The sequence below is a fragment of the Gymnoscopelus braueri genome (genome assembly GCF_963280865.1).
Source record: "Gymnoscopelus braueri genome assembly, chromosome: 12".
Lineage (NCBI taxonomy): Eukaryota > Metazoa > Chordata > Actinopteri > Myctophiformes > Myctophidae > Gymnoscopelus > Gymnoscopelus braueri.
In genome coordinates, this window is record NC_137614.1 from 2,029,406 (window position 1) to 2,042,894 (window position 13,489).

The 13,489-nt window shown below is 41.4% G+C and overlaps 1 protein-coding gene across 1 annotated transcript in view; it reads left to right on the forward strand.

The window, feature by feature from the left end:
- LOC308096937 (glucose-6-phosphate 1-dehydrogenase) overlaps positions 1–12,193 on the forward strand; it is a 29,892-nt gene extending 17,699 nt beyond the window's left edge. The window contains exons 8-13 of the mRNA XM_080444462.1: positions 1,337–1,430; positions 3,052–3,238; positions 4,385–4,620; positions 6,421–6,497; positions 8,200–8,292; positions 8,973–12,193. Coding sequence (XP_080300588.1) covers positions 1,337–1,430; positions 3,052–3,238; positions 4,385–4,620; positions 6,421–6,497; positions 8,200–8,292; positions 8,973–9,069 — 784 coding nt within the window. The 3' untranslated portion in view covers positions 9,070–12,193. The remainder of the gene's footprint in view (positions 1–1,336; positions 1,431–3,051; positions 3,239–4,384; positions 4,621–6,420; positions 6,498–8,199; positions 8,293–8,972) is intronic.
- The last annotated feature ends 1,296 nt before the right edge of the window (positions 12,194–13,489 follow it).

A 13,489-nucleotide genomic window follows, 5' to 3' on the forward strand; every position in this document is an offset into this window, starting at 1 on the left:
TGTTTGACATGGCAACGTTCACATGCTGTTCTACACAGTGATGTTTGACATGGCAACGTTCACATGCTGTTCTACACAGTGATGTTTGACATGGCAACGTTCACATACTGTTCTACACAGTGATGTTTGACATGGCAACGTTAACATACTGTTGCACACAGTGATGTTTGACATGGCAACGTTAACATACTGTTCTACACAGTGATATTTGACATGGCAACGTTCACATGCTGTTCTACACAGTGATGTTTGACATGGCAACGTTCACATACTGTTCTACACAGTGATGTTTGACATGGCAACGTTCACACGCTGTTCTACACAGTGATGTTTGACATGGCAACGTTCACATACTGTTCTACACAGTGATGTTTGACATGGCAACGTTCACATACTGTTCTACACAGTGATGTTTGACATGGCAACATCATCGTTCCCACGGTCATGAAATTCCTGGAAATATTTTGAAGTTAGAAAAAACTTTTTCCAGTCCTGGAAAAGGTTTGGAATTTATCAAGGGTCCTGGAAAAGTATTTGGCTATGCATTGTTTTTGGCTATTGATTTTGTTAATAAAAAACATTTTCCAGAACATGTATAACATTACAAAAATAGTTTTCCGCTGAACGGCCTGTGTGATTGCAGCCTAATGTATACCGGATGTGACAAAAATAACAGATCTACAAGCTCACAACGTGCTGCTGCGTGATGCGTAGTTAGTTGGGTAAATTTGGCATGACATTTTGAATGGAATCATGCCATTCTATGCTTTATTTTTGCTACACTGACTGTCTTTGGGCATTGCACATAAGAGTAAGAGTATTGCGCTGAATGATTGTTCTATAGGCTTAAATGGGGTTATATAGGGTTAAATAATCTAGAAAAGTTTTGGAAATTCATTGGTATAAAAATGTGTGGGAACCCTGCAACATTCACATGCTGTTAGTTACACACAGTGATGTTTGACATGGCAACATTCACAAATACCGTTAAACACTGTAATTCAAAGTGATGTGGTGAAGCATTCAACTGTGAAACAAACTCCCATTGTAGTTAGAACTGCAGACTCACCTCTTAAGACTCAATCTAGATCAGGGGGTCATTTGTTCTCATGTTTTTGTTGTAATTTAGTTATTTTCATTCATTCATTCATCCTTTACTTACCTGTGATCCTAGTTTACTGAGGCACTACACTGTCTCTCTGCATTTGATGTATGTGTTTACCTTTGCTTATTGTAAGTCACTCTGGATACAATTTAGGCATTTAGCTCTTATCCAGAGATAAATAAAATAACATCAGAGGTGGTGTAAGTAATTGTCTGTCTGTCTCCCTCTCAGTGATGTCATGCAGAACCACTTGCTGCAGATGCTGTGTCTGGTTGCCATGGAGAAGCCAGCTTCCACCAGCTCTGATGATGTCAGAGATGAGAAGGTACCATCAACCAATCGGCATTAAGAAAGACCCTACACTTCCTTTGACTGTAGCAACACACAGATGTGTTGCGCAAGTTAGGAAGAGTAATGCGTTACTAGTTACTTATTACTTGGTATCAAGCAGTGGTGGAAAAATAATTCAAAAGTTTTACTGAGGTAAAAGTATCAATACTGCAATGTACTCTGCAAAAGTACATGTAAAAGTCTGGAATTCAAGTACTAAAATGCGATGCCACGCGTTGTGAGCTTGTAGATCTACTATTTTCAAATAGCCTTGGTATAAAATAGGACTAAAGTGTTTAATGTATGTTTTATAATGTAATAATTTATATCTGCAAAGTAACTAGCAACTAAAGTTTTCAAATAATTGTAGTGGAGTACAAGTAAAAGTATAGACAATTGGAAATACTCCAGTAAAGTAAAAGTACCTCAACATTGTACTTAAGTACAGTACTTAGTTACTTTACACCACTGGTATCAAGTTACATGACAAGTTATATTACCATTTAACTTTTACATGTATAGGAGTGGTCTGATCAAATGAATATCATAATATCTAAATATTGAATCTAGCAACTTAAACTGTCTGGGGTGCTCACAAGTCTGAGTGAAAATGAAAATGACCCCAGAAGTGAGTTTACTGTAAAAAAAACCTTTTTAAGTAGCCGTGTAATAAGCAGGAATAATGACCAGTAAGCTGGTCATTATTGAGACATAATCCTCTTCAGGGCGTTTAAGACCCCCTCCGCTTCACGTCGGGGGTCTAATCACTCTGTCAGGGCTTTATTTCTCAATATTGAGCCGGCTCAGTGTTCAGTATGGTTTGTTTAACATACATACATACAGATTGGTTATAATAAAGATTTATAAATTAAGATAAGTTCCTCATAGCAGCTTTAAGTTACCATCATCAGTACTTGAATTACTGTCATCATCCAGTTCTCCTTTTAGCCCAAGTGTTCTACTGTACTGCCGTGCTTTTAAAATGTTTGACTCATAAAGTATTCAATCAATCAATCAGTTGCATGCAATGTGGTACTAGCTAAGCTAACCCTGTCTGTAACCAGTGGTAGGAGATTTTTTACTTACGGTAACTAAAAGTAGCAATACCACAATGATATGTTATGTATGTTACAGCAAAGATGCTTAAATTAGTAAGATGGCCCAAGCCACAGTTCGCCACTAGAGGCGAAATGGTACACATATACTATACTCCTATAGTGGGCGCCGTCTGACGCCGACGTCCTATGTTTACTGGTGGTAGATCTCGAGCTGCTGGGAAAAGAAAGGTCGATGACAAAGTTGATTTTCTCCTGATTCGTCTCTGAAAAAAAGTCATTTTAGTGTCAGAATGCTTCAGAAGCTGTGAGCTCACGCTCTTCCATTGAAATATTAGGCTCCAACCTGCTTCTGGTCTCCTAAAGAGGTGACCACTACGTCACACAGTAGTTCACTGGAAGTAAAAGCCACTTTGGTCAGTCTTCTTTTTTATGTTGTCTGGGCATAGGTTAGAGTCTAGGCATAAAGCCATATAACCGCGCCCACCTGGGCGAAACACCAAAGACAGAGGGAGTCCCAGCATGTTACAGTATTTAATGCAGCGCCGTTGCCCTCTACAGGTGAAGGTGCTGAAGTGCATCGCTCCAGTGGCCATGTCAGACGTGGTGCTGGGTCAGTACGTTGGAGACCCCGAGGGGGAGGGGGACGCCAAGCTGGGCTACCTGGACGACCCCACCGTCCCTAAGGGGTCCACACAGGCCACCTTCGCCACCACGGTGCTCTACGTCAACAACGAGCGCTGGGATGGTAATGAGTTTCTACCACTACTGAGCAGTTACTACTCACATTTTTTTTTACTCAAGTAAAAGTATCAGTATTATCACAAAACTTTCACACACCGATTAAAAGTCAAAAAGCAGGTGAAATGGGGAAAAACATCAACAATAAAAGATTACCCGCAAACTGCCACTTGCACGGTACATTCAGCGTAGCGATAGTTCATGTAGCCACGGAAGGCAGGATGTTTTCATGCTATCTCACTCTCCCCGGACCCCCCCCCCCATTCATTCGTTAACTCTTTCGCATTAACGCGTCCATGGCAGTAAAAGAGTTAATTAACAAGCTAATTCATACATACTCCCACAAGTCAGTACGTTCATCCTCACGTCACTCTCATTCGCTACAAGCCAACTCACTCATGCCCTCATTCCCACAGTGCAACTCTGGCACTTCATTTAAGCAGCCCTCTGTTCTCTGTTCATTCTACGTGCCTAGCTGTCAGCTGTCGGTGTCAAAATTCCTCCACCTCCCCGGCCTCCTCCCTGTGGCATTTAGTTCTTATTGTTAATAGGATGATTTGTGTATTGTACTGTGGTTCTGTGGATTGTGCTATGATGTGGAGTTTAATTATGCATTGAAGGTTCAATGTTATGTTTATGTAAAACTGTATTCCATGCTCTGCTCATGGGGTGTTTGTGATTTCAGATCTGTTGTCATGCTTGCGCAGGTACTCTGTAATATCACATGAGCAGAGTCACACCGCCAAACTGAATGCAATATCATTGCAATAAATGGTTAAATAAACGGTAGATGGTTAAATAAATGGTAAATGGTTAATCCTGAGCTGAAGTGTCTAAATGAAATGAAGGATATTTATTAAGCAACATTTCGGTTACACACACCCTTCCTCCGGCATGCTTGATGCCTGAGGTGAAAATGATCTACAAGTAGATGCCTGAGGTGAAAATGATCTACAAGTAGATCAGAGGTTTTCAAATATAAAGTATAAACTAGGGCTTTATTTGATTAATGAATCATAGTAATAAGCTAAGTCTAAAGTAACTTGTACATAACAGTATGTATTTTCTTAGTTTTTGTGTTAACAGTAGTGTGGTTTAGCAGTAGTTTTGTGTATAATGTGACAGTGTTTTGACGTTGTGTTGTGACCGCCAGGCGTCCCGTTCATCCTGCGCTGTGGGAAGGCCCTGAACGAGAGGAAAGCGGAGGTGCGGCTGCAGTTCACAGACGTCCCGGGGGACATCTTTGGGAAGCAGTGTCGCAGGAACGAGCTGGTGGTGCGCGTCCAGCCCAACGAGGCCGTCTACGCCAAGATGATGAGCAAGAAGCCGGGCGTGTACTTCAGCCCTGAGGAGACGGAGCTGGACCTCACATACAAGAGCAGATACAGGGCAAGTCTCTCAGCTGGGTCTGCTGCTCATGTCTGTTCTTCTAGGACCATATGACTTTTTTTTTCTTGTCTTCAGTGTGGGGTGTTTGTACATCAGTGCCCACTTCCAGTGTGTTTTAGGCTAGTGGTTTGGCTTTAACTCATTCCCTGCCTAGGACGTAAAAAACGTATTTTTTTCCAATTACCAAACCTGCCAAGGACGTAAAAAACGTATTTTTAATGTTTACATTTTTTTTAATTTTTTTTTTACCCAAAGACCAAGGAGATATGATTTTTCGAAGACCTAGACTCCCATCCACTTCCTTGTTAACTTAAATTCTGTATCTCGGCTCCTGAGTACTTTTTTTTTTTTTCAATGAAAAATCTCTGGCAGTGGGCAAACACGGCCATAAATAATTCAGGCAGTGAATGAGTTAATATCCCTTCCCGCACGGGAGACCCGGGTTCAAATCTCAGGCGTTTTCAAGTTTTGCACAGGAGGGCCGCCTGTTTCCTGTCCTTTTTAATCGATTTCCTGTAATCGATTTCCTGTCATGTACAACATAAGTTTGAGTGGCTCCTTGCAAACATTCAACCTTTCAGTGTGAGGTTTGCTGATTGGCTCGGCCCAATCGGGGGTGATGGGCAGGTTTTATACGTTTTCAAGGCCTTGTGATTTAGATTGATGTAGCATTTGTATTTTTGCATAGAGCTAGGTAGCATTCACACCGTTCACTGAAGTCTGTTTTACTCAACTGTGCGTTTTTTCTTCATAAAAGGCGGCTAGTTTAGAAAGGATAATTGGCGGCGGGCTGGTCATTGTTGAGAAATAAACTCCGACAGGATGATTAGATCGCGACACGAAGCGGAGAGATCTAATCACCCTGAAGTGGTGATTAGACCCCTCAATGTCATCGTGACCTCCCGTTCTCTTGTTATACCCAGTTGAAAATAGCATGTTTTGCCAAAAATACATACTGTAGTAAAAAAAAAAATACACAGGAGCCGAGATACAGGATTTTAAAATAATAAGTTAACCAGGAAGTGAATGGAGCAGTAAATCTAAGGATCACGTTATCTTGGGTTCTGGACGTTTTTGTTTTTTTTAAGTCACAGACATATCCGTGATTGGCAGATAACGGTTGGATTTGAATTCACGGATATAACCGTGAATGTCAGGTAATGTGTTAATAAAGAAATGAATAAATTGATCCAAAAGTTACAAAGCGAAGGATTGAATTGCTTACGGTAAAGAAAGTGTTCCATTAATTTATGCCGGGTCACGGTGTGTCCAGTGCAACGTGTCGCCTCGGAAAACAACAGGAAGTGTTGATCAAATGGAATACATTTTCGGTTACTGCATTGTCTATTTCTCGCTTAAAATGTTTTCAAAAACATTCTTGAAAGCCTGTTTAGCTGTAAATGACATGGTGTGTTTGTTTACATGGCTGCCATGTTGGATTCTGCACAAAATCAAGCAGCACAGCAGGTGCTCTGAGCCTTTGATTAGACAGCGGTCTGTTCTTGAGCTCAGGGGTCATTATTCACACCGCTGAATTCAGTGATTGACCAATCAGACTCGAGCATTCAACCAAGCCGTGTAATAAACAGCCTTAATGTCTTACTATGCAAAGCTGCAGTACCATAGACCTTTTTCTTTTTTTTTTAACAAACAGTTACAACCATTGTCCGCGCTGACTCACCTGCTTTGAATCAACCCGCTAGTCTGCAATGGTAGTCATAGCGTTCCTAAAACGGGAAGTAAAGTTAGCTGGAGGGAATGCCATCTGATACTAAATAAAATGTTGTGTTCTTTTCTCAGGATGTGAATCTGCCAGATGCTTATGAACGCCTCATCCTGGACGTGTTTTGTGGCAGCCAGATGCACTTTGTGCGCAGGTAAACCTACATTCTGTTGTCTGTCAGCTTGGAAATCGAGTGGAAAGTAACTAAAAATCACTTACGTGCAGATAGATTTGACCACTAGGTGGTGCCATTTCTTTTCCTCTTGCCATTTGAGATGGAAAGAGTTGTGTCATCTCCGTTCACGCCATCAGGCCAATTATTTGACAGCAATGGTGGCAGACTATCTTACTACTATATAATTGACAAAAGCTCTGAAGTTCGGCAGCGATTCGCAAGCACAGGATCACTCCACATGCCTCCAAGACCCGTCACAGACTGTTGATCAGAGCTATGGCTATGTTTTAGGCATCTTACCCCACCTCGATCTGACCCGAAACGCCAAGCGCAAGTGTTTCCTTCGTGCAGTAGAACATCTAAATGCAACACGCTGTAAAAGCAAGATCGTAAAGCGTAAAAGGACCACAAAAAAGGACAGAAACTTCAGAAGAGCATGGACACCTCCACACCAACCCACAGAAATGGTTGACTTTCACACACCAACTATGGATAGCGTCTGCAATTCATGCCATTCTGTCATGTTCCCCTGGGAAACATCAAAAGGTCCTGTTGGCAGACTCTCCCTGTTATCAAGAGAGGAGGTAGGGCCTAAATAGTTAGAGCTTGCATCGAGATGTCACCACTATATCTTGCCATGCAGAAGCATAAATTTAACATCAACATGAGGATAGATACAGCTGAGAAGGACTGCTCTAATTATCTCCTTGAATTAGGGGAAGACAGACTCGCACATGGACACACTGAAGTTCAAATCCACATTCCGCCACACCACTTGGTTAAAGACTTGAATACATTAATTTCATATACCTTGCCTGACCTGCAGAATGAATGTATTGACAGACACAATCTTCTCAAAGGCACTGTATACACTCCGCTAAACAACGATATCCGGGAAATCAGCAACAGGTGCATGGTTGAGTTCCCTGGGGAAGACAGAGTGTACTTCTCAGCTGACTCAATTAAGGAGGAGAACCACAAGAACTCTATGCCTGTGGAATTCCTAAATTCACTGACACCCTCTGGACTCCCTGACCATAATCTGAAACTGAAACTAGGAGCCCCAGTCATGCTGCTTAGAAACCTGCAAGCAGGTGCCGAGCGCACATCTACTTACCTCAGCCTGTGTTCGCTCATGGCCAACTCTACACAGCCTTCTCAAGGGGAAAGAGAGCCAGCACTGTCAAAGTTTACATTGAGGGTAATGATGAGGGACAACTGACAAGGCGGACCACTCGGCCCGTTTGGTTAAAACAGACTAACAGCCCCTAATATTAAGTTGGGAAGTAGTTGGCCAAAAAACTGTTACAACATCGGAGGCGCGCCGTCTCTGGCGGACTTGAGCAACGAGAGGCACCGGTGAGCGAGGCGACACACCGGACGTTGCGAATTCTGCCAGAGACGACTCTGCGCCGTTCGAGTTTTGTACCAATAGGGGCAGAATGGTCAGCCGAGCATTATTTTCCACCACGGAGGAAGAGCAGTGCTGTCCTCATGGAATGTAAAGCTTGCCATCGGGTGTCCAATAGTTTGAAACACAACATTTGTATCCATATAAAGGGTGTTGATGAAGCCATGCACAAAACTCTTTCTGTCTCACAGGTGTGCGTATGGTGTCTTCTTCCAGATGCAAATGTCATATTTTTAAATAAACGTTTCTGTGTTTTTGTTTCCTACCCAGTGATGAACTGAGGGAAGCTTGGAGGATCTTCACCCCTCTCCTTCACAAGATAGAGAAAGAGAAAACTCAACCCACTCCGTACAAATATGGAAGGTAAGAGTGATGTTGTTCACTTCTTTTTTTTTTATTGTTTTAAAAATCACGATAAGAAACATATGGTCTCTGTCGGGTGGAAACCTCATATGTCCAAAACTGTTGCTTTTCAGGATTCAAAAGCATCAAAAGTAGCAGATCTACAAGCTCGAAACGCGACGCTTCGCGCCACGTTTCGAGCTTGTAGCAAGTAGGGCAGTGGTTTTCAACCTTTTTTCATATCAAGGTCCATTATTTATTCGACATTTGAACCACGAAACAACGTTTGATGAGCTTTAGCCTCTCAGACCCAAAACTTGAAATATTTTGTTATCACTGGATGAGATTTTGTCAAAATAACAATTCTTCTGCATTCTCTAATTGTGTTGGCTTCTTGTGTAATGCAGATGTTTAACAATATGTTAACTCTTGAGAGCGTAAAATGAAACCATTTTACGCTCTCAAGAGTTAAAGATCTAAAAGGGTCCATTTGGTTACCAACTCTCCATCATTTAGCTGGGCACCACCTGAATCCCCCTCAAGGACCACTGGTGGTCCCGGACCACTGGTTGAGAACCACTGAAGTATGGCGTTAATTTACAACAAAAAAAACACACAACAAGTTAGAATATGGAGATAAGAGGTATTCTCCCCAAATCTTAGATAGTAGGACTTAATGTTATTTTCTTCCCTTTCTCCAGCCGGGGTCCAGTTGAAGCCGACGAGCTCTCCAAGAGAGTGGGTTTCGTCTACGAGGGCACTTACAAATGGCTCAACCCCCACAGACCCATGCTGTGAGGAAGAGGAGACGACGATGATGAAGAGTGGAATTGGGGGGGGGGGGGGGGGTTAAGTGAGGCGTGTGTCACAGTTCCCAGAACGCCAGTGGAGTTTTTCCCACTGTCTATGTGGACCGCCATCACAGGTAAAACCGTAGGAGAAGAGAGAAGACTTTAACTCATTGACTGCCAGAGTTAAAACCTCGTTCATAGCAGCCCTTGCCAGCGATTTTCGTGTTTTTTTGTTTCGTTATTTTGTTATTTAATTCACATCTAGAAAGTCTACCTTGACACTTGAATCGTTTTGATCGTTCCACCACCAGAGAGCAGCACATACCAAGCTTGATCGCCTCTCGATCACACTCGCCCCCTCCCAGACCCACTCACACAGTGAAACACATGAACCGGAAGTGAAATGTCTCAGAGTCTGTTATCGGCGAAAATTACTTTGTGATGCACAACGGGGATGACTGTTCGTCACCCAGACCATAGATTATAGGAGGGGAGGTCTCCGATCGCTTTTCATAGCGTGTGAAAAACCGTTTGTTTCCCTATTATGGTCGAAAATGACTGGGGGGAAAAATGTAAAACCGAAAACGGAACCCAAGTCATGGAACCGGATGCAGTGGTGGTTGAAGTAAGTGGAACCCGAAACTTAGCCTGATTCATAACAGAATAGCGTGATCAGAGCATAAAGATCAATAAAGACGTTAGATCGCATTAATGCGATCCTGGCGGCCAAGCGCGCTATTTATTAGATCGCGTTAATGCGATAATGGCGGCCAATGAGTTAAAAAAGCAATGTGGAAAAAAGCTTTAGAAAAGCAATGTGGAAAAAAAGCTTTGGAAAATCTAAAAGGCTATAAGGGGTCCGTGTCCACAGAAAACTGTGGACACGGACCCCTAAAATGTTGTAGTTCTCAGGAACTGTTCTCCCTCCAGTTCCCTGGAGCCAGTTCATCAGAGCATTAAAAACCAGGTCTTTTATTAATAGATTTTTAAACACAATGCAGTTATTTAATAATTATAACAACCGTAGACCGTGCTAATGAGAACATGGCTTTGTTTTTAAAGGTCATCATGGCTTTGTCAAAGCATAGTATTTAAATATCGTTAACATTCTAACATGTAACTCCTTAAGCCCCCACTTCTTGACTACGGCTTTTCATAAATGGTTATTTTTTAAAAGAAGTTCAATAGAAAATGGGGGCGCTAGGGTTATTGTTACGGTGCATGTTTTCAGGACCAAATGAGGGACAAACGGGTTCTCTGATGAAATGGCTCCTTGTTAATGTCCATCAGGTCTTAATCAGTGAGAATGGACAGATTGAATGTGATTCTTATTGAACAACCAGGGAACAAATGAACTCGGAGCAGAAGCAGCACAATCCATTCTGTCTCACCAGAGCCACATTTACTAAAAGGAGCACTTCATCCATTTTGTTTACCTTATCGACATATACTGTGCAGTTGTTCTCAAACATTTTCATGTCAAGGACCCCCAAATATGATATGTAATTGGCTGCGAACCTCCATCTGAAAATATTTTGTGCCAGGGACCCCCCATAAGAGAAGATTCTCAGAATGATTCCAAGGTTTCCTTTTTTTCTTTCTAGATGTTTCAAATTTGATCAAAAATAGCCGATCTACAAGCTTGTTGATCGGCTATTTTTGAGTAGCCAAAGTATATAAAACGGAGTTGAAGTGGTTAAAACGTTTTTTTTAAGCTGGGGACCCCATGGAACCCCTTCACCCACCCTGGGGATCCCCCGGACCCGACTTTGAGAACCACTGGTCATATAAATAATGTTCATTATTAGTTTCCCACCATTTCTGTCTCACTCTGTGTCTCAGAGGAGGGCTGTGGACAGTTCAGAAACCAGCCTACCAGTGACATCATCGATGGGGATTCCAAGCTAATGGAAACTACAGCGTTTCTCTTCATGGAAAGTGACATATAAGGTTTTTCTAGCATTAATTACAAAAAATATACATAAATCTTGTTTGCCTACCTACCTACCTACATGACATCAACGGTAGGCAGGTTTTAGTCATTTCAGTTTTCGGGAACTGTCCAAAGCCCTCTGATACACAAGGTGCCATCTCATAATGAGCATTGTATTGTAATTATATTATGAAGATTAGGTCGAAAAAGGGTGAAGTGCTCCTTTAATCTATTTAGACTGGGAACGCATCGGTGTCATTTTTTGATTTCTTTGGCTATTCAAAAATAGCAGATCTACAAGCGTGCTTGTAGATCTACGCGCTTGTAGATCTACGAACTTGTAGATCATGAAAAGGAGAAAAAAAATTAACTAAAATCTTCCTATCTGGGGAAAAAACTTATGTTGCTATAATAAAGTTGTTCTCAAACCTTTTCATGTCAAGGGCCCCCAAAATTATGTATTTGGGCGTGGACCCCCATCTCAAAATGTTGTTCCAGGGACCCCCCCCCCCAGAAGCAAAGATTTGAGTTAAAGATTTTCGCTTCAAAAGATACAAATATATCCAGATTCAAGATTTGCACAAATTTTCACAATTTCAAAAACAAAATGGCAGATCTACAAGCTCATAGCACTATGAGCTTGTAGATCTGCTATTTTTGAATAGCCAAATAAATCGTAAATTGATTTAAACCTGTTCATTCCTGTATTCATACTTTGGTCATTCTCCTGTAAACACCGAACAAAGACACAGGCCCTGCTCATGTTGTCCACCTGGGGTCGCTATTGCACCATAAACATAAGCAATGTGATTGTTGATACATGCTATGCTTTGACTGCAGTTATTGGAATTTCTTTATTATAGGCTGTGTTGTTTACAAAGAGAAACACAATGTTACGTTTGTCTTCGTCACATTCGTACGATAGCAGCCTTTAAACGTGCTTGATGCACAAGAAAGGTTGAGCTCTCGTTCTGCTCTGTTTCTTAGCTCTTTGAGTTTCATTACTTTTGTTTACATATTTTCTTTTTTCCAGGTTTATTTAAGTTACTGAAGTTCATTCCAAATTTCAAATAGTCTAGAAGGAAGCAGATAGTTCATCTTTATATAGACCTACAGGATTTAGTTGTTGACTGCAATTGTAAAGCTAGCTACTGTATATTATTTCTGAAACTTGCAATAAACAAGTCTTATATTACAAGTGTACATGCTGGTTATTGATATACGGAATTTGTCAGAGTGATGTCATTTATAAACCTTTAATGTCTTACCAATAATGAAATTAATTCCGGCATTAACTACAGGCTAAAACAGCAGTAACTGTCTATGTAAGGCCATTTATTTGTATAGAGCACCGAAGTCTAGAGGGCGCTGTCCCCCTGGTTCGTGGCTTTATTTTTTGTGTTGATATCCCCATAGGGGAATCTTAGATCACGTCATATAAGAACTGTGTTCCAAACATGAACACACCACCCCAGCATTTTTGTCAGGGGGGTGGCCCTGCATCGTTTATGATATTCATTCATATTTGATTCAGCCTGTTTCTGGCAAAAATGGAATTAATTCTGCCTTAAAAGTCTTAAGAACTACACTTCCGGGTCTGAAATCACTGTCCCTACATCAGCCGCGTTCATGGGAAATGTAGTCTTTGGGTCGTTAGACTCGTTTCTAGCGTTTATTGGGTTACTCTTTGTGTGTGTACATTTCCACCTTCAGTCGATGCTTCATATCCATATGAGTAAAATCGCCGGGGTGGTGTGTTTATTTTTCCAACACAGTTCTTATATGACGTGATCTAAGATTCCCCTATGAGGATTTCAACACTAAAAATAAAGCCACGACCCAGGGGGACCCCGCCCTCTAGTGGCAGTGACGTCAGGACTTTGGTATGATGTAGTGTTTTTTTTGTCACGCAGAAGTAGCGATAATAGCCGATCTACAAGCTTACAATGTGTCAAAATGCCTCCAATTTTAAGCTTGTAGATCAGCCATTTGTTTATTTTTGTAACGCTATATGCCAAAAAATAGGGACGGCAGGTTGTTTTAGTTAATATCCTGATTAACTGTGTCTGTGCCCTAAAGCACAGCTAGTCTTCCTGGGATTGAAAGCAGTCAAGTCTGTCTGTGGTTTTTATAAACATTGAACCAATGAAAAGTATTAACAAGAGCTTGTGACTAAATAACTGTATTGGATCCAATGGAACTCGGGTTCTTTCCATTTCCTGAGAAGTGACAGTTACAAGAAAGCTTAACCCTGAATTCCACCGCATAATTAACCATCTGCCATATTGTTTATACCCATTAACTGTGAATTGTATGTTTTATTATTCTCCCTGGCTGTGGTGTTGATGATAGCGCTATATTCTGACAACTTCCCCTGACAAAATTCCAAATCGTCGCTGTCGGGTAGAAACCTCATATCTCCATATTTAAACTTTTTATATTTTTTCGTAAATTAATGTTCTACAGTACATCATCATACAAGAGTGTCGCACAA